Below are 26,030 nucleotides of genomic sequence, written 5' to 3'. Positions count from 1 at the left end.
AAACATTAAGAAGCATACCTGGGTTCAATCTACGGCTGCACCTGACTAAAGATTTTACTACAAATAAATCCTATCTACTCTGTGTAAAGTGGAATTTGACAAGTTATGATATTGTGTCTGCTTGGATGTAGAAAAGCATCCACATTTAATCTGCTAATCAGGCAGATTACTCAAGCTAATATAACATTTTTTGCTGTATTTTGTATCATATAAATGGCTTAGTGAGCACAAGAGATGACAACAACAAAAACGACCAACTCAAAGAGTGGTGTATATTGGGGTTCTGATAAATTCAGATAAGATAATCTGATTTTAAAAAAAGATACGCCTACCTGACAAAAGTCATGTCGATCTCAGTTCTAAGAGCAACAAATAATAACTTGACTTGATCATTTGCAAAAGTGGTAGATTTTTCTGATACATCATCTGTTAAACTGCATCCCAATCATCACAAATACTGTAGAAGAACCATGAGAACCCACATAGACCCAAGATTCTCATAGAGATCAGTCAAGTTTGGTGAAGGAAAAATCATGGTTTGGAGTTACATTCAGTATGGGGGCATGCGAGAGATCTGCAGAGTGAATAACCTGAGGTATCAAGACATTTGCTGCCCATTACATTACAAACCACAGGAGAGGGCAAACTCTTCAGCAGGATAACGCTCATACTTCAGCCTCCACATCAAAGTTCCTGAAAAAAAAGAAGATCAAGGTCATCCAGGGTTGGCCAGCCCAGTCACGAGATATGAACATTATTGTGCATGTCTGGAGTAAGATGAAGGAGGAGCCATTGAAGATGGATCTAAAGAATCTTGATGACCTCTGGGAGTCCTGCAAGAACGCTTTCTTTGCCATTCCAGATGACTTTATTAATAAGTTATTTGAGTCATTGCAGAAATGTATGGATCGATCCTCCAAGCTCATGGGAGTCATATACAATATTCATTCTTTTTCCACTGCACCATGACTTCATATTCTATACTGTACATTATTTCTGTTAAATGACAAGACTTTTGTCTAAACAAAGTCAGACCTTACTGTCCTAATGAAATAATTCAAAATCAAGGCATGATCATTATTTATTATGGTAAAATAAGCATAATCTAGAGGTATTTGCCTTTCATATAAGCCACTTCTGATATCAAACGATCAACCAGAAGTCAAGTTATTATTTGTTGTTCCTAAAACTTGAATAGACAACGAGACTTTTGTCAGGTAGTGTAGAGTATTTTTTTAAATGTGTAATTACCAGTGAAAATTGACAGCAATATTCCTCCTCCTCCCCTCTATCCACACTAGAGGGCTTCTGTTTGTCTTGGGGTTTTCTTGTCTCAGTGACGCAGATCTGCCAGCATGTTCCCTCACATGACGCTAGACGTCATTTGTATTTGTCCTCCTACAAGCACCTCTGGGCTTTGAGGAAACTCCTTATCCAGCGCATTAGTGTCCGTGTCACTGAAGAGCAGGAGGCTGAAGTGAAGACACACACACACAAACACATAGAGAAACAGAGAGAGAGTTTAGATGTAGGTTATTTTCAGTCTGTTACGTAAGGACTCTCGCTGCTGGGTGTTTTCTTGTTCACTCATCACTGCTGATAGTGGCAGGAGACGAGGCAGGAGCCCGGTGATGAAGCAGGAGATGGAAATACACGGTAGGAAGGTCAAATATGAGACAGGGAGAGAGACAGGAGGCTGAGTGTTCGGGCTGGTAGTCAATTTACAGATTTGATTTGATTCACATTCACACATGCCTCATGTCAGATTTCTTTCCCCTAATTTGAGTTCAATTTTAATTCTAATAATTTTGTTTGCAGATTGTTGCAGACGGAGTGAAATTATTTATAAGGCACAAAATATTTTTGATTCACAAGTGCTTTGTAGGTGACACAGTAGCTCAGTGGTTAGCACTGTCACCTCACAGCAAGAAGGTCACTGATTTGAATCCCGGCTGGGTCAGTTGGCATTTCTGTGTGGAGTTTGCATGTTCTCCCCGTGTTGATGTGGGTTTCCTCCGGGTGCTCCGGTTTCCCCCACAGTCCAAAGACATGCAATATACAGTAGGTGAATTGAATAAGCTAAATTGGCCGTAGTGTATGTGTGTGAATGAGTGTGTATGGGTGTTTCCCAGTACTGGGTAGCAGCTGGAAGGGCATCTGCTGTGTAAAACATATGCTGGATATGTTTGCGGTTCATTCCGCTGTGGCAACCCTGATTAATAAAGGGACTAAGTTGAAAGAAACTTAATGAATGATGTGCTTTGCATTTATTTAAGGTTATTAATTACGTCATGGGACCTTGATCTTACCTCTGTCAATTTTTGATGTTGAAAAAGTTTATTGACATTTTAGTAGTTTTAAACAATATATTGTATAATGTACAGTATATAGTCTTTATACATATATAGAAAACACAAGAATATATATATAGAACACGCATAAAGATATATAGAATATATATATAGAACATGCAAAAGTATATATAGAACACGCATAAGTATATATAGAATATATATAGAACACGCATAAGTATATATAGAATATATATAGAACACGCATAAGTATATATAGAATATATATATAGAACACGCATAAGTATATATAGAATATATATAGAACACGCATAAGTATATATAGAATATATATAGAACACGCATAAGTATATATAGAATATATATATAGAACATGCAAAAGTATATATAGAACACGCATAAGTATATATAGAATATATATATAGAACATGCATAAGTATATATAGAATAGAAATATAGAACACACATAAATATGTATAGAAAATATATAGAACACACATAATTAATTATGTTTAGAACATAAATAGAATACACATAATTGCCAGAAAGATTAAAAAGTGAATTAACACTGAACTGAAAATAGTTCATTGAATGAGTGTAAGTTTAATCAAATGGTAAAACTGAAATGAATACATAAGTTGAAATAATTTAAAAATAAAATAAAGAAGCATTCAGTCATATGTTTTTATTTTGTGAAATGAAGCATGTTTAAGGGTCATTTGATCAATAATAAAATTTCCCAAAAAGCATAAATTCAAAAACATAAATAAAAGCAAAAGAAAAAAAAATAAATCACAAAATACGGAAAACTCCTAATTTATGGGTATTTTTACAGTGTAATAAACACTTAAGTAGCAACTACACACCTTATAGGCCTACCATGCCATTAGTTGTGTATGTTTGTTTGTGCTTGCCTTTAGTTTACACTCCCCTAAACACATATTATGCACACTCATGATGCCATTTTTTTCAAAGACCTTAAATGTCGCATATTTCATGACAATGGCAGCTTTTCCACAACGTCCACCTTGAAACGTGTTTTCAAATGTATGTGTTTTTAGTCCCAAAAACGATGTTAACAGGCAAAGTGGTAACACTTTAGTTTAGGTCATCATTCACTGTATAAACAAATCATAAACTAGTACTAATAGCTTAATAAACTACTAATTAGCTGTTTATTAATTGTTAGTAAGGTAGAAGATGGGTCTATGGATCTTTTTGGTAGGATTAGGGATGCAGAATAAGTTGATACTTTATAACTAGTAATGAACAGTTCATATCTTATTAATAGGCAGATAATAAGCCAGTAGTTATTAGCGTGAATTGTGACCTAAACTAAAGTGTTAAACGTAAATGTTCCAGTTTTTAGCTGAAAATGTTGTCATGTAAATGGCCACTCAGACTACACTGATAATATGCTAATAGTTCCCTAAAAAAGAACCAACTCACAAGAGTCATTTGATCAAAATTCAGGCATACACAGGTAATGTACAGTATATTTTTTAATTGACTCAAAATAACAGTCTCACATACGTTTTTTTCGATTGTGACTCAAGCCACTCGGGTTGTCACATCAATGTTTGTCCCCGGCCCTTCAGGAGACCAGGGAAAGCAGGAGTAGAGGCTCTTAGTGCTGATGGTGGGTGGAGGGCCAGTCCAGGGGTCACAACCTTCCTTAGTCACGTTCCTCCATCACAATCCCCTTCTGTGCATGGCACCATTTCTCAAACAGAAGGCATCGCTCCCTCACGTTTGTTTTGTCGATGCTAGTGACAGCTTGACTCATCGCTCCCAGATATATGACTAACACTTCCATTTACATTTATTTGTGAAAAGACTATTTACATGTATATTTATTCATCAAGTCAGTCAGAAACCAAATGATTTGATGGTGAAACAGAACTATGGACACTTGATGTTAATGTATCAAATCAGTCAGATATAAACTCAAGAGTGTCCATTTATTACTGTACATTGAAAGCCAACTAGAGCTAAGCAGCAAAAAGCCTCATGCCTGTGTTGTCCTTGATCACAGTAGACGTTTTTTGTTAGGAGCGTTCTGGGTGTTTTATGGTGAGGGAGGAACTGTAGCACTGCCTCATTGGCATTCTCCTCTTTCCCAGTGTCGAAATTACACAAGGCCAGTTATTTCACTCCCAATTGCTTGCTCCGAAGCAAGCGATATAATGCAAGGAAACTTGTGACACTTTAAACCGAATCTCGTCCACTGATGTCTACATTTTGAAACGTTCAAGAAAAGAAGGCAAGCGATGCTTATTTGTTCGACATTAGACTGTGCATACTCTTTAGGAATATCACAATTGTAGTACGTGGCGGCCAAGGGCAGCGAATGTGAAAGACATTTGAGCACCGAGCTGAGGGGAATGAGAAAGAGGCCGCAGACAGCTGAGAATTTATGATGGGAGAGGGAGGGGGAACGGTGAGAGAGAAGCCCGGCGGACTCGACGAGTGGAAGTAAGAGGGACTGTAATTAAAGCGAGGATGAAAAAGCTCCTTTCTGTGTCTCTTGCGTTCCATCCGTCTTTCTCACTCTCTCGTGTGCATGTTTTCCTCAAAATCACTTCCTGTCTGCCTCCCACCCTCTTCTTTTTAATCGTAAACAATATGCCAAGTGTGTCAGGGGTTTATGTGAGAGTCAGGTAGGGCTGAAATCCTGCCAGAAAATCGAGTTTAGTGTTTTTAGAATGTTATAGATCAGTGTTTCTCAACCACATTCCTGAAGGACCACCAGCTCTGCACATTTTACAGGTCTCCTTATCCAAACACACATGATTCAGATCATCAGCTCATTCTCAGAGACTGAAAGACCTGTAATGGGTGTGACAGACAAATGAGACATACAAAACATGCAGTGTTGGTGGTCCTCCAGGAACATGGTTGAGAAACACACTTATAGATGGTGTAAAACTGGTCAATGAATTTTTTTGTTAGCAGCAGCAACACTATTAAAGTCCGGATGAAGCTACGACCATATTTTTTTCTTCGTATTGTGACGCAGCTCCTGGAGATACGAAAAATTAAATGAGAAAATAGTGGGTGTGGCTTGTTTTTTCTACTGTGAGCTAATTGGATGTAGTAAAGTAGACAATTCATTCAGAAAGATTGAGAAAAGGGTTTCGGGAGAGATATTAAATCAGACACTTCCTCCTCACCATTTCTGTTTGTTGTCATAACGCTGTCTGTTGAAGGGGCGTGGTTAAGTATGTTAGCCACGCCCAATCCCTCAGACAGATGTAATCTGAGAATTGAACTGAAAACAAACAGGAAGTGCATTTTCAGATTTTAATTAAAGATTACACAAGGGCAAGCTATTTTCCCTTCTAAATGACATGCACAGAAGGACTGTTCACCCTAAAGCTACACTGTAAAAAATAAATCTGTAAAATTTATGATAAAAAACCAGGAGCTGTGGTTGCCAGTACTTTACCGTTAAAAATATGGTACAAACCGTAAAAGTAATTTCTCATTTTTTACGGCAAACTACCGTATTTTATTAATTTATAGAGGTAATATGTCGGTATTTTGAATTACCAACATCTACACATCTTTTGTTACACAGTTAGACACGTTAACACAGCCATATGCAGGTGGTGATGAGAAAGTTACATAATGAACCAATGCTCATCACAAACAACTTTTCCCACAAGCAGAAAAGTGTATCAATAAATATAAGGTGCTCAGTGTCATTCACACAGCTACTAAACACCAGTATGGTAACACGCATAAAATTAAAGTCATGAAATAAACATTATTTACCAACATTAGATGTAACATAAATCTCGAATGTACATAACTGATGGGGAAGTAACTAAAAATATCTATAGTAATGTCAACAAAAAGCATAAAAATACAGGGAATTCTGGGAAAGTCAATTTACGGTTATTCGCCGTATATGTTAAGGAAACATACCATTAACCAGGTTACGGATTTGTACTGTAGCATTTTTACAGTTTTTTTTTACAGTGTAGCAATGTGAGATAACCAAATCAAAATGGGTACTTTTGACATGTGTACTTTCACGGCAAGTTTGAGATGGTTTAATTTCAAGTTGGTCATTTTCTGGTCAAGCTGGTTATAAGTTATAAAATATGCATATATCAATCAGCCAATGACCTCTTTGAACCCACTGTATTGTGCATGAGAAACAATCTATTTTTCCAGTTTATTTATAATGGCCCGTTTCCACTGACCAGTGAGGTTCAGTAAAGTACAGTATGGTATGCATTTCCGTTTACACCAAAATAGTGTACCGTACCACATTTTTGCCACCTTTTCATAATGGTACCTAGCAAATAGTACAGTACCAAAAAGGTGGAGATAGTTTTGCTGCTGATTGCTACTGGTTTACCGCACACAGCAATGATCCATGCTCAAACAAAACTTGCAGCAGCAACATGCTAAGAAGCAAGAACATCTCGAGCCAGCTATAGATGTACAGTATGGAGGATGATCATCTGTTTAACCGCATTGTGCTGTTGGGGATGTTTTCATCCACTCTTGGGTGATCTTGAGTCTTAATTTGCCCACAACTTTTTCAGTGTTTCAGCAAATGGAATATATTTGGTGACAAATCTTACTTGGACACATATTTTGGGAAACTGCTTTAAAAATGTAAAAAAAAATCAACAATACACTCTGGGCAAATATAATCATATATAATCACAATATAATCATACATTTTTGATTGTTACTGGTTTCCCTGTTGGGAAGAGGTAAAATTTGTCATTTTTACTACTGATCATCTGTTGCTGCACAAAAAAAGAGACCTTTGTGCGCTTATCCTGATATGACTGAAAAAAAATCAAAATAAGCAGCTCAGTTCTCAGAAGATACATGTAGTAAACATACCCAGCAGGCACAGGATGTCAACATGACATCAGATTGATGTTGTACCTTAACTTTGTGAGGCATTGTATTTTGTTTGGAAACAAAAATCAGGTTGATGTCAGAACCCAACGTCAGGCCGACATCAATGTCCAACGTCAAACAGAGGTTGCAGTTTTGTACTTTACAACACAACCTAAAAACAACAAAATATCAGTGTCTAATGATGTTACAGCGTGTTGTGTTGACATTACCACTTTGACATCTATCAGATGTTGGATTTTGGTCGTCATACCTGACGAATAAATGCCAGTTTTTTACGTCAATATGACGTTGGTTTAAGATGTTGGCTCGACATTGGATTTTGGCGATATCCAACACAACCTAAAATCAACCAAATATCAACGTCATTTCCCGTCGTTATTGAATGTCAAAACAAAATTGTCCTTAGATGCTGGTGATATAAATCTAACCTAGTATTAACATCTTATGATGTGTGTCTGCTGGGTAGTAAGTGTGTTTATGCCTGCACACTATAATCTGCTAAACTCCATATAAAAGCCAACTTTTTTGCACAGGCCTATCTAAGGTTTAAGGCTGCCAACTGATAATCAACAATAAAAATGTCACATTTTACCTTTTTCCTACAGGGAAAACCACCAACAAGCAAGAATACATGATTATATGGTGTCATGGATTTGCAATCAAAAAATGTCTTTATACTGGAGGTCAATGGGGCAAAAACAGCCACAAACATAACAAAAGGGTAGTCAATTCGAATAGTACACGAGGGTTAAAACTGGCCCAAGTTGGTCAATAGCTGCTATCAGTTATCAGATGGTTTATTGGTCATTCTAGTTGGTTAGGCTACTATTTAATTATCCGCTGGTTTTTGGTGGCCATTGGCTGATCAAACTGGTCATTTGCTGTACAAAATATCAATAAATAAATAAACAAATAAACAAATAGCCAATATAAACCTTGTCCAATGTTATCATTAGCTGCAACAAATCAGTTTTGAAATGGTATCTGGGTCAAGTTTGGCTTTCTTGTCAGTTTATATTGTTACTGTCTTGGACCTACTGTACAGCAGTTTTCTGTGCTCCAGAACAGCTTACGCTGGAGTTTCTCACAGTGTATTTTGCTTCCTTCTCATCTTCCCAAACCCCAGAGAATCACTCAGCCCCTCCAGACGTCACCACCTACACCTCCGAACATCCCGTTCAGGTGGAGAGGCCACAGGTGTCCACCGTACCCCGGACAACACCCAAATATGGCAACGCCGAACTCATGGAGACCGGAGACGGTGAGGGCACGAGAACGTGTGTGTGGAAGAGAAAGAATGATGTTTTAGAGCAGTAATGATGTTTTCATTTCAGAAATTACAATGAGCTTTGAAAGATTTACATGAGCCATTTTCCTCAATCATTTGAAAACCCATCTCGCATTTCTCTTCCACCCTATAACTTTATTTATTTTGGCAGATGGTTTAATAGAGAGCAACTTACATATAGTCTATCTGCAGCAACTTGGAGTAAGTTCTGTAAAAGTGTTGTATGATATTTAGTGAGTCACTTTGTTTATCAAAGAATATTATTTTTATGTGTTAAAAGGATTTTATTTAGTATTTCAGTAGAAAATTCGTTTTAACAATATAAATTAATTGCTAGATAGAACATGCATAATTGCCAGAAAGATTAAAGCAGAAAGCAAAATAAGGAAATAAATAAAAAGTGAATTAACAATAAACTGAAATCATTTAATTGTAATGAGTATAAGTTTAATCTAAGGCTACAACTAAAATTAATAAATAAGTTGAAATAATAAAAAGCAAAAAAATAATTAAGAAACACATAATTATGAAAATGAGAATGAAAATTGGAGAAAAAGCCGATTCTTATTTTTATTTTTTTTAATACTTTTCCCAGAGATGGGTTGTGGCTGGAAGGGCATCCGCTGTGTAAAAACGTGCTGGATAAATTGGCGGTTCATTCCGCTGTGGCGACCCCAGATTAATAAAGGGACTAAGCTGAAAAGAAATGAATGAATGAATGAATTTTTATACTACAATTAAATACATTTTTTATTAAAACCTAAAGCTAATTGGATCAACCAAAATAAGTGTGCTAAAATACTAAAGATAAAACTACAGATTAAACCTGTAAAAAAAGAAAAAGTAATTCAGTATCAGACACTTTAATAGTAAATGGAGAATACTAAAAATGACAGTGGTTGCTGTTTAATTAAGACAGTGTTTGTTAGATACTATTCGTATACATACAGTATACAGTGGGGGAAATCACCTTTTTTTGTAGAAAACATATTTCTAAAGGTGCCGTTGACTTGAAAGTTTCACCAGATGTTGGTAACAACCAAAGAAATCCATATATTCCAAGAAAAGAATATGAATTAATTTACAAATTAAGTTATGTGTAATAAAATGAAATGATATGGTAAAAGTATTGGACACATGAAAAAAGGGAGGTGTAGAAAGGTAGTGGAAGCCCAGACAGCAGCAGAAATGTCTCAGAAGTTATTCAGCAACCCTCTTCCCTTTGACATTTTAAATTAATATTAGCTGCTTCAGTCAAAGATCTACATTAGCAGGATGATGAAGATCAAACCAGAGTGGACATTTCAGCAAGACAATGATCCCAAACAAAGCCGAGGAAACTCTCAAATGCTTTCAGAGAAAGAGAATCAAGCCGTAGAATGGCCCACCCAATCACCTGACTTAAATCCAATAGAAAATACAAAATAAAGATCAGATTTGATAGACGAGACCCACAGAAGTCTGTGAAATAATCCCACCTGAACAATTCATGTGATTTCATTCTCCATATGAGAGGTGTCTTTAAGCTGCCATCACCAAAAAGCTGTTGTTTTGTTTTAATTTTATGTTTGTATTGTTTAGGTTTTTACCAAATTCTGGTTCAATTCCATGTCAAGAGCTCTTTTAGAAATATTTATCCCAGGAAAAACATGATGTGTTCCATAATTATTTCCCCCACTGTACATATAGTTATTTACATGTTTATAGAGTTGAGATGATATACCACTGATCTGTGATACCTGCTCTGACAGATCCTCTGCTATGAAGCTGTGATTGAGGGCATTGATCCTCCTTTTATATTATTACGCTTTAATTTAATCTCAAGGGGACACCCTTGAAGACCTCGTTTGGCTGCGTCTGTTAAAGGCATTAATCAATACGTTTGTAAAATTGATTTGTTAGGGATATGATAAAAATTGTGGCATTTATTTGGAGGTAAACAGAACAGCGGAGAGTTCAAACATCTTCAATGTGCACATACTGATCTGACCAGTCTGTTTACAACCAGTCTCGGCACCCAGACAGAGTTACATTCAGGAAAATGAGTGATTTTTGTTTGTTTGTTTATGTGTTTCTTCTCCTTAGGAGTCCCAGTTAGCAGTCGTGTTTCCGCTAAAATCCAGCAACTCGTAAACACATTAAAGCAGCCCAGACGACCTCCGCTTCGAGAGTTTTTTGTTGATGATTTTGAAGAGCTCCTAGAAGGTGAGTGTTTAGTTACACATTGCTGATTCACATAGTTTTAGGAACGTTTCTTATAAACAAACACATGTTTCTTACAAAAAATAAAATGAATAAACTTGGTCAGCCAATTGATACCTCTTAATGGGATCATGAAGTGCCTTTATATGTGAAAAAAGCAACTTAGATGTCTTAGCATTTGAAAAGGCATGGCGGATTCTCTGAAGACTTAGCTTTGCATATATCACATTAAAAAGGAGTTCACCCAAAAATAAAAACATTCTGCACTGTAAAAAGTGATTAGTTACTTAAAGCGAGTAAACCAATTGCCTTAAAAGCAACAAGTTGACTTTACAAAAATAATATAAGTAAATCCATTGTAACTTAAAACTGTTAAGTTGACTTAATTTTTATAATTATGCTAATTGTACTCACTTTTTTAAAGTCAACTAATCTTTTTTTTACAGTTTTACATTTTAGCATGTCTGTTTTCAAATAATTACCGTAATTATCACATTATTTCATATATGGTGCATCATCAAGTTTTTAAAATCTACACTTATAGTGTGTATTGAATTTAGAAGACACACTGGAGTCTGAAAGAGCAGATTTATTTTACTGTAAGTCATTTTGCTAGATACAGAAAAGCTGGAAAAAAATATATAATAAAAGTATTGGAAAAAAAATTTTTTGTTTACTTTTATTTTTTTTTTAAGTGCTACAATTAGCATAATTATAAAAATTCAGTCAACTTGACAGTTCCTAGTTACAATGGGTTTACTTACATTATTTTTGTGAAGTCAACTTGTTGCTTTTAAGGCAATTGGTTTACTCGCTTTAAGTAACTAATCACTTTTTACAGTGCACTGTAAAAAATACTGGGTTTCAGACAATAGATTTGTGTTGGGACAACATGAAGGAATTAAGTTAACTTACTTGTTTTTACAAAAGTATGTAGATTGAACGTAAAACAATTAAGTTGTCCAAAAAACTCAAGGATTGTGTTGTCCCAGCTTGTCTTAAATAAGTAGTTTGAACAAACAGCAAACATCATTTTTTGAGTGTATTTTGAAGAATACTGGACACCTGTAACCATTGATTTCCGTAGTTGTAGAAGAGGGAGAGTGAGTAAAGTGAGTAAATGTTCATTTTTGAGAGAACTATCCCTTTCATTTTTTAATATTTGAAAATTTTTAAAGGACAGCTGTCATTTCCAAATGTACACTGTAAGGCCTAATAAGTTGAGACTACTCAAATGATTTGAGGAAAGTGATTCCTTCAATTTGTTTGAGTAATGGCAAATCGACAACTCAAATAATTGAGTTAACCAAATGTGGTCTCTTTATTGAATTTACTTACATTATTAAGCACAGATAACTTAAAAAGGCTAATTGATTAAACAATTCTTTGGAATTGTGGGGGAAACCAGAGCATATATACCGTTGAAGTCAGAATTATTAGCGCCCCTGTTTATTTTTTTCCCCAAGTTCTGTTTAATCGAGAGAGGATTTTTCAACACTTTTCTCAACATCATAGATTTAATAACTTAATTCTAATAACTGATTTATTTTATCTTCGCCATGATGACAGTACATAATATTTGACTAGATATTTTTCAAGACACTTCTATACAGCTTAAACTGACATTTAAAGGCTTAACTAGGTTATAGGCAGGTTAGTTTAATTAGGCAAGTTATTGTATAACGATGGTTTGTTCTGTAGACTATCGAAAAAAAATTGCTTAAAGGGACTTTTAAAAGGTTAAAAGGTTTTTTAAACCTTAAAAGGTTTAAAAAAAAATTAAAAACTGCTTTTATTCTTGCCGAAATAAAACAAATAAGACTTTCTCCAGAAGAAAAAATATTATCAGACATACTGTGAAAATTTCCTTGCTCTGTTAAACATCATTTGGGAAATATTTAAAAAGAAAAAAAATTCAGAGGCTAATAATTCTGACTTTAACTGTATATAGACCAATCACTGCGGTTGTCAAGGAGGAATTTCAAGCGCAACCAATCATTTTAAACAGAGACATGGCGAATCGTTTAAAGAAATTAAAATGTAAAGTTCAGAGAACTTAAATTTTTTTTGCTGCCTAATGAGTAAGTTAAACACGCCTGTTTACGTTTTGATGCCAAAACTTGGTATTTTAAGTAATGCCAAGTTATATTAACTTAATATCTTTAGTAATGACAACAGCGGGGTTTACAGTGTACAGCCTAAATCCTTCAAAGATAAAATCTGCTGTGATTTTGGTTGAAATGTATAAACGGCCATTATTTTTTAAAAGATCTGAAGTTCCAGTATTGTCTTACTTTCAGTCTAACTTTCTGAATATCCAGCATTGATTTGTACCTTTTAAATAAACAAAGCCACAGAAAAATGAATAGAAGTTTTTATTGACGCGCTCTAGACGTGCTCGTGAACCAGCACGACCAGCTACATGTATCATATTGTTTGGCCTTCTGAATGATCATATGTCTTTGCTCACTCAGTCCAGCAACCTGACCCGAACCAGCCACGGCCGGAGGGGGCTCAGATGGTCCCGATTCGAGGAGAGCCGCTGGGGGTCGTCACTAATTGGCCACCGTCTCTGGAAGCTGCTCTTCAACGCTGGGGGACGATTTCACCCAAAGCCCCCTGTCTGACCACGATGGACACCAACGGCAAACCACTCTACGTTCTTACTTACGGTAACTTGACTGCATTCAACTACAGCTATAATATGACCAGCATCTGCTTACTAACATACTAAACACAATGTTTATGCATTCTTGTTAACTCTCTATTTGTACAATTATTTTACAGTAAATAAAATGTTGTTTATTTATTGTCCACACCAAGTAGCATTTATCATGTGACACCAAATATTTGTTTTGTTTTGTTTTGTTTTGTTTATTTTTTATTATTTTTATTTAATTTTATTATTTATTTAATTTTATTTTTTATTTTTTTATTTTATTTTATTTATTTTAAATTCAATTTTTTAATTAAATTTTATTGTATTTAATTTTATTTTTAATTAATTAAAATTTTATTTTTATTTTATTTTTTATTTTTGGTTTAATTAAATTTTAATTAATTTAATTTAATTTAATTTAATTTAATTTATTTTGTTTTAATTTTGAAATTTTATTTCATTTTATTTATGAATTTTTATTTTATTTTATTTTATTTTATTTTATTTTATTTTATTTTATTTTATTTTATTTTATTTTATTTTATTTTATTTTATTTTATTTTATTTTATTTCGACTGAGTGGGATTTATGTTTTACAAACAGCACAAATGTTTAATTAGATTTTACAATTTTATTTCAAATATGATTTATTTTTTGTTTATGCCAGATATAATTTAAAATATATATATATTAGACAAAGCAGTTACACGTTTAATATGACTGCTTATTTATTTTATTAATTTTAGTGTCAAACCTACTGGTTTTTATTTATTTTATCTCAAATTAAGGCATTTAATAGTGTGATAAACATCTCCAAATATTCAGGGGCTGCTGAAAGCACCTGTGTTGATCTCACACTAACATAAACATCCTTGTCTCCTTATTTATTTATGCTCAGTCATAAGAGGGGGATCATTGTAGAGCTAGTGTTGTGTTGTCTCTTTATGTGTGTGAGGTCTCACCCTCTCAGCTCAATAAGGATCCTGGCAGCAGCACATTACGGGTGAGAGTGTGAGGAAAGGTTTGCAGTGTGTGTGTGTGTGCCTGCTTTAATTGATTGGTATTCTCTCACTTCTTTTTTCTGAAAATTGAAAATTATCATCAAGCCACCTGATCACCATTATTTCCTCACACACACACACATGCACACACACACACACACACACACACACACACACACACACACGCACGCACGCACGCACGCACGCACGCACGCACACACACACACACACACACACACACACACACACACACACACACACACACACACAGAGAGAGAGAGATAAGAAGATAAACACATCCTATTCAGTTGATTTATAACATGGTTAAATTTTAATTATTAATTAATTTCTTGATGGTCATTTTCTATTTTCTCTTCAGGTTTTGTGAAGCTCAACAACCTTTGTATTGATTCCCACAAATCACAGCTCTGTTTTTACCTAATTGTGGCAAACGAGTGGGTTTGTCCTGTGTTTTACCTCATATTTACATCCTTGTGAAATGCGATTAAACAATTTCCTGCTACCAGTCAGCCAGGTGTACCTAAAAATGTCAAATATCAATGGCAATATGCTTCAAAAATAAAATTGTGTTTTGTTTGCAATTGATTAAATTATATAGACCTTTTTCACAGCCTTCTTTGCTCATATTTACCAAGGGTAACAGTATTATTTTAAGGCACTGTGTAGTTGACTCATGTTTGTGTGACATATCCCCGAATCCACCGGGGAATATCACCCTCCTCCTCGGCTTGTTAAAAACCCTCACCCAAATCAAAAGAGTAATTAACTTTCAGCAGAACGCAGACGCCGAGCAAGATCGCTATCTCACATGCGCTGTTTAGCTTTCATTGGGGTTTCATGGCCGCGAATTAAATCCTGATAATGGCAGGTCAAAAAAATTCAGCAGGACAGAGGAGATAAACTGCCCAAATGCACTGAGTGTGACTCATCCAGATGCTTCGACTTCCAGAAATTTGGTCTCGGGCCATCCTGTCCTTTGCTTGCCCTTCAGTGTGTGGAGTCTCTTCTCTTTCTTCTTCTTTGTTTAGCAATAGCAGTCACAACATGCTCTATTCAGATCACACAGTATACTTACTGTAAGTGTTCTGAATAAAGGTGTGCGATTTTTATTGCCTCTGATATTTTAGTAATTGTTGTTTTAATGATGTGTGTGCTGACATTATAGAGTATGTCAATCACTTTGAGTGATAAAGCCTGTTAGAATTATAAAAACATTGGGTGCATCTGAACGCTCTAAATTGCTGCCTTTGCCTTTGGATTTTTCAAGGCAGGAAGGCATCAAGGCATATTCGATTCCAATTCGGCTTCACTTCCTGTCACGGGAGGTTTCGTCGTCTGATTTTGCTTTTGAGCTTGTCCTTTGCTGCTTTTGTTATCCCACAACCCTGTGCATTATAAAAAAATGTACAATGGTGCAGTGCTTCCCACTGGTTTGAAAACACTTGCGGTGGTAGCCGGATTGAAACACACCTTTACCGATAGCTCGTGGTTACCTATATGTGACAAATAAAGGATTTTTAACAATATTTTTATTTATTATACAGTTTCTTTTCAATGGCTTGAATTTTTTTTTTTAAGACTTGAAATAAAAAAATAGTTTTACTTTTATTCTATTCGGGAGCCATGTGCACCCACTAACAGGTTGCTGCTGCAGACAATAGGTGCGTTCGACTTCATGTAGCGATGTGCAGACTGTCTTAAAGCAGTGCATGCCGATTAAAAAAATTTTGTCTGGATATTCAGCTCTATAAATGATTTAAAAGATTTATTTACTAAATAAGTCAAACAGACTTGTAATAAAAAATTTATCATAATTGATCCTGAACACCCCTATAAATTAATTAAGTTAAAATAAATTATTTATTTTTATTATTTTTATTAAATATAAAAATATATGATTATATAATATTTTATTTCCTGTCGTTTGTGCAGAAATTTTAAAAGTGACATTGATGTACCTGCTCTTTCTGGGAAATTTCTACTAAGTGTAGCTCAATTTTTTTGTTCTTTTTGTTCAATCTTTTTGGATTAAAGTGCTTTTTAAAAAATGCTTTCATTATCCAAAATAATCTTAATTTTTGTTAAAGACTTAATCAAAACATTGTTTTAGTTTTACTGTATATCTATAAATGTAAACCCTTTTTAGCATATTTAAACAAGAACTGGAACAGTATTGACATACCATTCAACATCTAGTTGCCTGAAGACTGATGTTTCAACACCTAGAATTTGCGCTTATTGTTTTGTGTTTGATAGGCTTATTCCTGGATATTTATTTCCTTTTTTCCCCTTATTTCTCTTGCGTTTGTTATATAGGCTACTTAAATTTAATTCATAATTCCCTTATTTTTTTAAAATGACCCATAGTTTGTAGAGACTGTATTCTGCTTTATTTGTAAAAAAAAAAAATGTAAATATTTTGTTGTGATTGCAATAAATAAATAAATAAATGACACAAAGGAATAAAAACATCTATGTAATAAAAATCTGTAAAAAGTATAATAATTACAAGACTAAAATTATTAAAATTAGGCAGATGAGTTAATTAACAATTTCTGAGGGTGTACATATATTTTGCAGCCAGTTTAGATGTAATTTCGTCCTCTCTGAGTATGTAGAAAAGTTTATCTGCATCGTTTAGATCAAGAAAATTAATTATTTAATGTTTCGGCCAGGGGCGTAGCGGACATTTTAAAAGTGGGGGGAATGGCTGTATGAGATCATATGTTCATATAATTATTAATCAGCTGTTTCTAAATGGTCTGTCTCTAAAAGTGAGGGGGGCGTATCCTCCCCGTCCCCCCCGGTTGCTACGCCCCTGGTTTCGGCTGTGCACGCGCTGTCAGCTGCGAAGCCAAGCGAAAGTAAATCAGACTTAAAATAAAAATGCAATGCAAAAACTCTTACAATTAACGATGACTTTAGATAGCGAAATCAAAAACCGAATCCTGGACATTTTAGGAGATTTAGAAGCGCCGGACGGACACATTTTTAAGTCCCAAAAAGGCGTGTCTCTGTAGAACACATGTAAAAGTAGTCTGTTGAAGGGTTGACAGTTGTTGCGCACACACAATGAGAAGTAGGAAACGTGTAGGGCGAGAGGAGATTTTCCACTGGGTAGTCGATTGTGGATGTTTGGTTATTGGTCGGATAGAAAAAAAAGTGTAAAAGGATGATAATAATAAAAAAATGTCACCAAATATACTTGTGCGGCCGTTAATATAAAGTCTGTGTGGGAAGCATTGTGGTGTCTCGAAACACCTGGGTGTCATATTGTGCGTAAATTTACGTTTTACTGTTTTGATTGCATTTCTAGTGAGAAGTTATATACTAATATATTTAGGAATTTTTCCCCTAGTTATCACCAAAACTCTCTTTGTCTAGTTTTGCATGATGAAGTCATTTTGCTGTCTCAGCAGTCTGTCTAATATCGTTTTGTTTTAGGCATCTTTGTGCACAAACGCGGCTGCCCAGGCTTTCAGATGCAGACATTGTTTTTGTTTTTGTTTTTCACCAACAAAATAGTTCCATATAAAGCAGGAGCAGAACCTTCGTGAATCAGAGGAACACCGGTGTTTCGATTATGAATGAATCTATATTATTTGATTTATTAAATACTTGTATTCATAAAGATGGTCACATATTTAAACAAATTGTTTAAATGAATGATCAATGAATTGCCAATAAAGACATGGACTTGTTGCCACCTAGTGGTAGTTTTAGTGTAATTTATCTGTCTATGAAAGGCCTAAACCAGCCAAGTCAAAATTGATCAAAATTGTAGTTATTTTTGTTGACCATATCCATAGTCAAACAAAATGAAACTACAGGTATTGTTTGGTGAATTGCCCCCATGAATAGGATTATTTAGTATGTAATTCTTTCTGTACAGGTAAACTTTGGTCTCGGAGCATTAAAGTAGCATACAACATCTTGCACAAACTGGGCACCAAGCAAGAACCCATGGTCCGACCGGGAGATCGGGTGAGTGTGACACAATCTCTCAAAAACCAGACCACACGATTAAAGCACTTTATTAGGGAAATGTTGCAGGTTCAATACAATATAACATCTTAACGCTATCAATTATTTATTTTATTTTATTTTATTTTATTTTATAATATATATTATAATTCTGTAAAGATACTTTTATTTAAATTTTTTAAATTTAATTCAATTTTATTTTATTTTATTGTTATTTTTTATTTTTTTATTTTTTAATTTAATAATTTATTTTATTTTATTTTGGCTGAGCAACTTTTTAAAAACCACACACGTTTAATTAGATTATCATTCATTCATTCATTTTCTTTTCGGCTTAGTCGGCTTATATATATACATATATATATTTCAATCACCACAACTGGTCTGCAAGCATCTAATGTATTGCAAATATTGTGTGTTCAATAATACACAGCAGAAGTCTGAGAACCAATGCTCAAAATTGAGTGCTAAAATTGATTAGATTATCTAAAAAAATCCTGTTTATACCAAATACTTCCATTGTTAAATTCAGTATGTTCAATTTGAGTCTGTTTTTACACACATGATGTGTGTTGCAATCCTCAACAAGCTGCAGATGCTGAACATAGAGTATAACTTGTTTGAACCCAAAACATTCCTTTAATCACAGAGTGTTGTTTCTGCCACATGCCTCGGTTTTAAAGCGTGTCCCTGTCAGATTAGCATAAGTCTGACACCTTTCCTCTCTTATCACTCCACGAGCAGGTGGCTCTCGTGTTCCCCAACAACGATCCTGCCGCATTTATGGTCGCCTTTTACGGCTGCCTGCTGGCGGAGGTGGTGCCCGTACCCATCGAAGTGCCACTTACTCGAAAGGTGAGACTCTAAATATACCTCAATGAAAGTCACGTTCAAATTTTTATTTTTTATTTTTTTTGACACATAACAAGTTGTTGTGCCTACCCACGGTTCTCCCCTGCAGTTTTTTTACTGCTCGACATGGACTCATGCTATTGAGTGCCAATCTAATACAGTCTTTACATCTTAATATTTATTTATTATTCATGTTTAATGCCAACATGTTACAAAGGCCTTCTGGAAACCTGGCCTTGTAAATATTGCAGCGTCTTCCTCTCCGCTCTGCTATTTTTGGAGTTATCTTATCAGACTGTCAGGCTGTATGTATCAGTACAGAGCCCTCGAGGATGAGGATATGTATGTTGAATTTTAGTGGTCGAAATAGAGGAGGAGAGCTGCTTTGGCAAGAGTCAAGCTGATCTCTCGTCAGTCCAAAATAAATTCCAGGAAAGGACCTGGAAACTGGCAGAACACTCTCTGGCTTCCTCTGCATGCAGTGCACTTCGGAAACCAATAAACTTCGGTCTAGTCCAAAAGCAGCTGTGTTTTTCCTGTATTTTTCTCTTATGTATAGTGTAAGCCTTACAGAATACATGCTGCTGTGACTGTGTCTCATGAAAAAATAGTGGTACTTTGGTGAATGTTCACATTTGCATGTACTGTATGCTTTTGGTGAGTACTTTTATCCAGTGCCACTTGATTTGAATTCAAGCTATGCAATTTTACAAGTTCATGATTTCCCTGGACATCCAACCCATGGCCTTTGCTTTACTGTTTGAGCTACAAGAACTCCAATGCAATAGCATCAATCATTAGCATAGCCACGTGTTATCATATTTGAATGATATTTATTGGTATCTAGTAGAATGTCATTATATTATGTATTACCATGCTACCATTTTCTTTTGGACATAGTAGTAAGTTGTTATATAGTATATTGCTGTACAAAAATCAACATAGGCTCATTCTGAAAAAGTAGCCCTATATACATTTCTGGAGAGTACGAATTATGTAGCCAGAGGTACGTCTTTAAAACAAATGCTAAGGGGTGGTATGACACCATTCCTTTTCACGCTTAGCAGCTGACCGCTTACCTCCATATGGAGGCTTTCCTGCTGTTGCCAGTTTGTCCAGTAGCTCGCCATGTACATCAGCTGACTTGAGACGCAGAGAGGAGTTGACCACGTTGACGGGTTTAAGTCCGGTGAAGAACGGTTTAAAAAAGTGGGCAAGGCATAAACAGAAGCCAAAAATAAGAATAAAGTAAATAACAGGGTGAGAATGTGGTAAAATCTGAAAAGCTATCAGGCGAGGGCTTTTCTTTTTCTGTATTGCTTTTGAAAACACTATTGGTTGGGTAGGTCAGTCAATCGGTCAGTCAATCGACAGCGGCCTCTGGTAGCTTTACGAGAGAAGAGCAGGCGCGAATGGCACTTGCGAGAGAAATTTGAGATCTCATAAAGCGTACACAGCGATCTCTGGTGGATTCCTGAAAACAAAAACTGCCTAGGATGCATTTGGCGCTCTCCTAAAATGTATATAGCTGTACGTTTTCAGAATGAGCCTGGGTTGGCATGAATTGTTCTCTTAAAGCTGTATCTCAAACAAACAATATAAAAAAACACAACAGTACTAGGATACTTCTGTGTGCTTTTTATGTAGAGGTACCACTGTTCCATCATGATATGTAACAATGTTAGATGTACAAAAAATGTTTGTATAGCCATTTACTATTATGTAAATACCATTCAGTATTATGATATTTATATGATGCATGATTGTTCTTTAAATATGTCTATATTATATAGCAGCATCATGCAGCTTTGAGTAAATTTCTTTACAAAAGTAACTTAATTACTTCATAATTCATTTCAAGAGTTCACACTTGGATATTGCTTTATATAAATAGCAGTTTTGGCATGTTGTCCCGGGAGAGAACCCTGAGCTCGGCGATAACCGCTTGGTCAATGAGCATGTAAGGGGGTACGAGATCAGATAGTTCTTGAGAGTTCCCTCTGGTAAAGGAGGAAAAGGGGGAAATGGGGTGGATGGGGGGATTCTTCAAAAAATGAAGATAAGGGGGTAATGCTAGACGGGTTTTTTATTGTGAATTTGGAATAATCCGATTGGTTAACTAATGATTACAGATAAGAGACTAGCCACAATCAATCATATCACGTGCTCCTCTTGAAATTAGTTTGTGAAACTTCACTTAATCACTTGACTCAATAATACTCCTTAAAATCCATATAAATCTCAGCAAATAGACATGGTAGAAGTTAAAATAAATTAGGACCTTTAAGTTTTATATTAAAAAATGCTTAAAAATGGTGAACGTTATACTGTAGGTATCAAAAACAAAAAAATGTCTCTGCTGAATGCAACTGCTGAATACAGTATTTAAGGCAATCATTTTATAAGTAAATGTAACTAAATCACCTAAGACATAGCTGAAAGTAATCCCTTACTTTTTAGCAGAAAAGTAATTGAATTAGTAACTAGTTACTTTGTAAGTAATTACACACAATACATGGTAGTTATCATGGTAGTTTGAAAAAAAAAATCCAAAGCCAAATATTATACTATTACTTAAAAAACAGCAGTACTGTGATACATATGGGTGAAATGACATTACCATGTTTTTCCAGTATCATGGTATATTTTAAATTCATACAACAGATTTAGTTAGCAAGTTAGCATCTCTCAAGTTGCCAAATCCATGGTTCGTTTGTATTTTTGGAATGTTTGTTGTTTTATATGTAAAAAAGGCATCTTTGACAGGTGGAGATGCTTTTGAAACACCACCATCAAAGATAAAAGAGATATTGATGCACAGCACAGTATTATGAGTAAACATCATTTCTCAGTGTGCTGTCTGTAATAAGTAGGCCGTCATCTCCCCTGCAGTGTATTTTGCTGCTGTACTGATGATGGATGTTAGCTGGTTTTAGCCTATTTCTCTCTCTTTCTGTGTGTGTGCGTGTGTGTGTGTACATTAGGATGCAGGAAGTCAACAGATCGGCTTTCTCCTGGGCAGTTGTGGGGTTACAGTGGCTCTGACCAGTGACGCCTGCCACAAAGGCCTGCCAAAAGGACCCACCGGGGAAATACCACAGTTCAAAGGTCAGTCTGTTCATACAAAACTCCTGCAGTGATGTGTAGTGGCATGTAGCCAGACTTGTGATTTTCAGCATGAGGTCTAGTTCACGTAGTTTTTTTAATAGGGTTTAGAACAGCTCATTTATTCCCTGTTGGATTTGACATGTTTACAGTGATTTGATCAAAGTGGTCAGATTCATTACTGTTTGCACTTAGTTTTGGTTTGACATCTTAAAGGGACGGTTCACACAAAAATGAAAGCATTTACTCACCTACATGATTTGCTTCTTTCTTCTGTTGAACACAAAAGAAGATATTTTGAAGAATGCTGGTTAATGACACCCATTGATTTCTATAGTAATTTTTTGGGGGTACCACAGGATGGGACCGCTGGGTCTTAAAAACTCTTACATAATTTTAAAAAGTAAAGTTACCCAATTGGGCCGACCAATTGCCAATAAATCATCTCAATAAAACTCTATTTACCAATATGGTGTAATTATCTTGCTTACAGTAGCATTTGTTTAAACTCTGGTCCCCCAGGCTCTGTGATTGATTGGGCAAAATTCGGGACATTGCAACCAGCAGTACCTGGAAGTAAAAAAAAACAAAAAAAAAAGGCAATGTGGATGCAAAGAACCCTCGCTATACCATTTTACACACATCAATATCGTAGGTGGCAGTATATACCTTTACGCTGCTCTATTACTTGGCATTTAACCAGACGAAGAAGACAGCGCACGTTAAATATGAGTAATATACAAAGTCGCATTTACGTACAAATATTACTCTGAAAGACCCTGAAAAAAATTGAGGTGAGTGAAATTAATTAAATGGAGACTTGTTGCAGACACAGCACATAATACAAGCATGGTGTCATGCGTCTTTCACAGCACACCTGGTAGCAGAGCAGAAAGCAGTGTGTATGAGCAGAAACACCGAGCCGGCTTTTCACATCATGGCTGTTGCACAGATCCTTGTATTTATTTTTACCATCTATTTACTCTATTTTATTATTTACTATTTTACTATTTACTCAGTTTTATTATTAATATGTTAATGAGTTTAACTGCTATTTGGTTTCATATGAAATAGTAAAAATAAGTGTTATATTATAAGTTACTGAAGCCAATGTCTGAGTTTAGGAGTAATAAAAAAAAAAAATAAATAAATAAATATATATATATGTATGTATGTATATATATATAAGTATGTATATATATATATATATATATATATATATATATATATATATATATATATATATATATATATATATATATATATATATATATATGTATATATATATATATATATATATATGTATATATATATATATATATATATATATATATATATATATATATATATATATATATATATATATATATATATATATATATATGTATAAGTCAGAAATTAGCTTCATAATGATCTAAAAATGTCTTAAATTTGATTTGGTGAAACCTGCAGAAAACCAGCATCTTTAACATATCTTCTCTTGTGTTTAAAAAAATACAAGAAACTTTTGGGGTTTAAACCCACATTAGGGAGAATAAAAAGTGAAGTCATTTTAATTTTTGCATGAACTATCCCTTTAACATCAGGTGGAAATGGGGCTTTGGACAGAAAGAAAGCAAATGACAGAATATGTTTTCTCATAGTGGGATTATAATAAAAGTCTGGCAATATTTTGTAAAGACAATTCTTTGATCAAATGAGTGCAGTTTAGTAAATAATCACAGCAGCCTTGTTTCATTAAACTGTGGTGTACACCAGTGTTAACAGCAATAGAAAGTCATGTAAATAGTCTGTTGGCCTTCATCATGGTGCTGAATAACTGAATCTGTGGCCAGCAAAAGCCAGTTATGCAAATAATGCTGATTTAAAAATAACCACACTTCTTGGCAGACAATTAGAATAATGAAAGTTGCATGTAATCAGGAGTGAAGAGGTTTGCTTGTGTCAGAAACATCTTACTGCAATTAGGACTTTATTCTGATTATTGGAAATAATTGCATTATTGTGTACATGCAAACAACCAACTACGGTTTGAACTGTTATAAGCACTCAATAGTATGGTGGCAGAAAGTTTACTTTTATTTATTATTTTATTTATCTTTTAAATTATTTATTAAGATATTAATGATTAAAGCTATTATGTCAAGCAATAAATCTCGTAATCGTTATGTATTAAGAACATATTATTATTAAAAATAAAATAAATTTAAAAAGTCCATTTATTATTTTAACAAAACAAAAAATTGACTATAAAAACTATATGAAAGAAAAGAATTATCATTGCGAGGAAAAAAATGTTGCATGGCCTGTGTCCAGAATTGCAAACATCAAGTACATTAAAAACAGTATGCAAGCCGAGAAGTTTGTCTGAATTTATAGTATTTATAAAAAAGTATGAATTCATGAATGAGAGTAAAGTGACACACCTGACAAATGACGGATGTAGTATGTCTGAATTTCATTCCTACTACTCACATTCATATATAGAATGTACTTTACTAACAGTCGAGTAATAAATTCAAATTCAAATGTCGTACATACTCGAGTACTAGGCCATTTCGGACACAGCTATGTTATATAAAACATTTTGATTTCAAATAAATGCTGTTTAAAACAACATTGGAACCCCACTGACTTTAGTAGTGTGGTAAATTTTAGAACCCAAACCAGGACACTTTCGTTGGTTGTTCTTCAGTCAAACAGTCATCTTCAAGAAGTCTACAAGAGTCTAATTTGAGCAGTGTCATCCCGTCTATTAAATATGTTTAAGGGGGACAGAGTTTATAGGTGGAGACAAAGAAAACTGGCATGGCAAGTTTAGTTGAAAGTCTTGCTCAGAGTCTATAGAACATAGTAAAATAAAATAAAATAAAATAGTATTAAATTAAATTAAATTAAATTAATTAAATAATGAAGACAAAAGGCATTGTTGTTGGGACCCTGCTCTTAGCATTTGCCAAACTTTAAGATCTGCCAATGCATGAAGGCAACAGGTTTAATGTCTCTCACACCTGGGCTGCTAGAGTTTTGAATGAAATTATATTCATAAAAACCCAACTAATAGAACTTTTCAGTTATTATATATTATTGTTAATTTGAATTCGATTATATATATTTTTTATTCTCACAATAGTAGAGGGAAAAACAATTCTGTGTTAATCAGAAGTAAGAAATTCACAGCAAACATTGTATAAAGGATCTATAATTTGTAAATAAATAAATTAGTATACAGTATAGTGTATTATACTTTATAAATATAGTACTTTTATTCGCAAAAAATAATAATAAGTTGATTCAAAGTGACAGTAGAGACATTTAAGGAGTCATTTCTTAAACACCAAATCAGAATATTAGAATGATTTCAGAAAGATTACGTGACACTGAAGACTGGAGTAGTGATGCTGACAATTCAGCTTTTGCATCACAGTAAGAAATGAATTGCGTTTTATAATATATAAAAATAGACAAATTGTGGTGCATGAGTGAAAATCAAGAGCATTATAGGCTGTATCATGCATGTGATGTTATCTAAGCCAGACTGCTAGCAGTCAGCGTTTTTGCCCTGTCTGAGCTGCAGCTTGACGAGAGACGGTATAAATAGAAAATGTCGAGGTAATGAGTCTATGATATTGTTGTAATGATTAAGAAGTCATTTAGATGAAGAAAAGACAGACTCGCTCTTATCCCGATGCACATAGTCATTTAGCCAGTCACCC

The 26,030-nt window shown here is 34.6% G+C and overlaps 1 protein-coding gene across 6 annotated transcripts in view; it reads left to right on the top strand.

Moving 5' to 3' along the window:
- Positions 1-26,030, top strand: part of dip2ca (disco-interacting protein 2 homolog Ca) — a 235,944-nt gene that overhangs the window by 147,337 nt on the left and 62,577 nt on the right. For all 6 annotated transcript variants that reach the window (XM_056450841.1, XM_056450840.1, XM_056450839.1 and 3 more), the window contains 6 exons: positions 8,329-8,463; positions 10,576-10,695; positions 13,167-13,364; positions 18,266-18,357; positions 19,102-19,212; positions 22,194-22,317. In XM_056450841.1, the coding sequence (XP_056306816.1) occupies positions 8,329-8,463; positions 10,576-10,695; positions 13,167-13,364; positions 18,266-18,357; positions 19,102-19,212; positions 22,194-22,317 (780 nt within the window). The remainder of the gene's footprint in view (positions 1-8,328; positions 8,464-10,575; positions 10,696-13,166; positions 13,365-18,265; positions 18,358-19,101; positions 19,213-22,193; positions 22,318-26,030) is intronic.

This window comes from Danio aesculapii, chromosome 24 (assembly GCF_903798145.1).
Source record: "Danio aesculapii chromosome 24, fDanAes4.1, whole genome shotgun sequence".
Taxonomy (NCBI): Eukaryota; Metazoa; Chordata; class Actinopteri; order Cypriniformes; family Danionidae; genus Danio; species Danio aesculapii.
The sequence above is the reverse complement of the archived record's forward strand: the minus strand, read 5'-3'. Positions and strand labels throughout refer to the sequence as shown.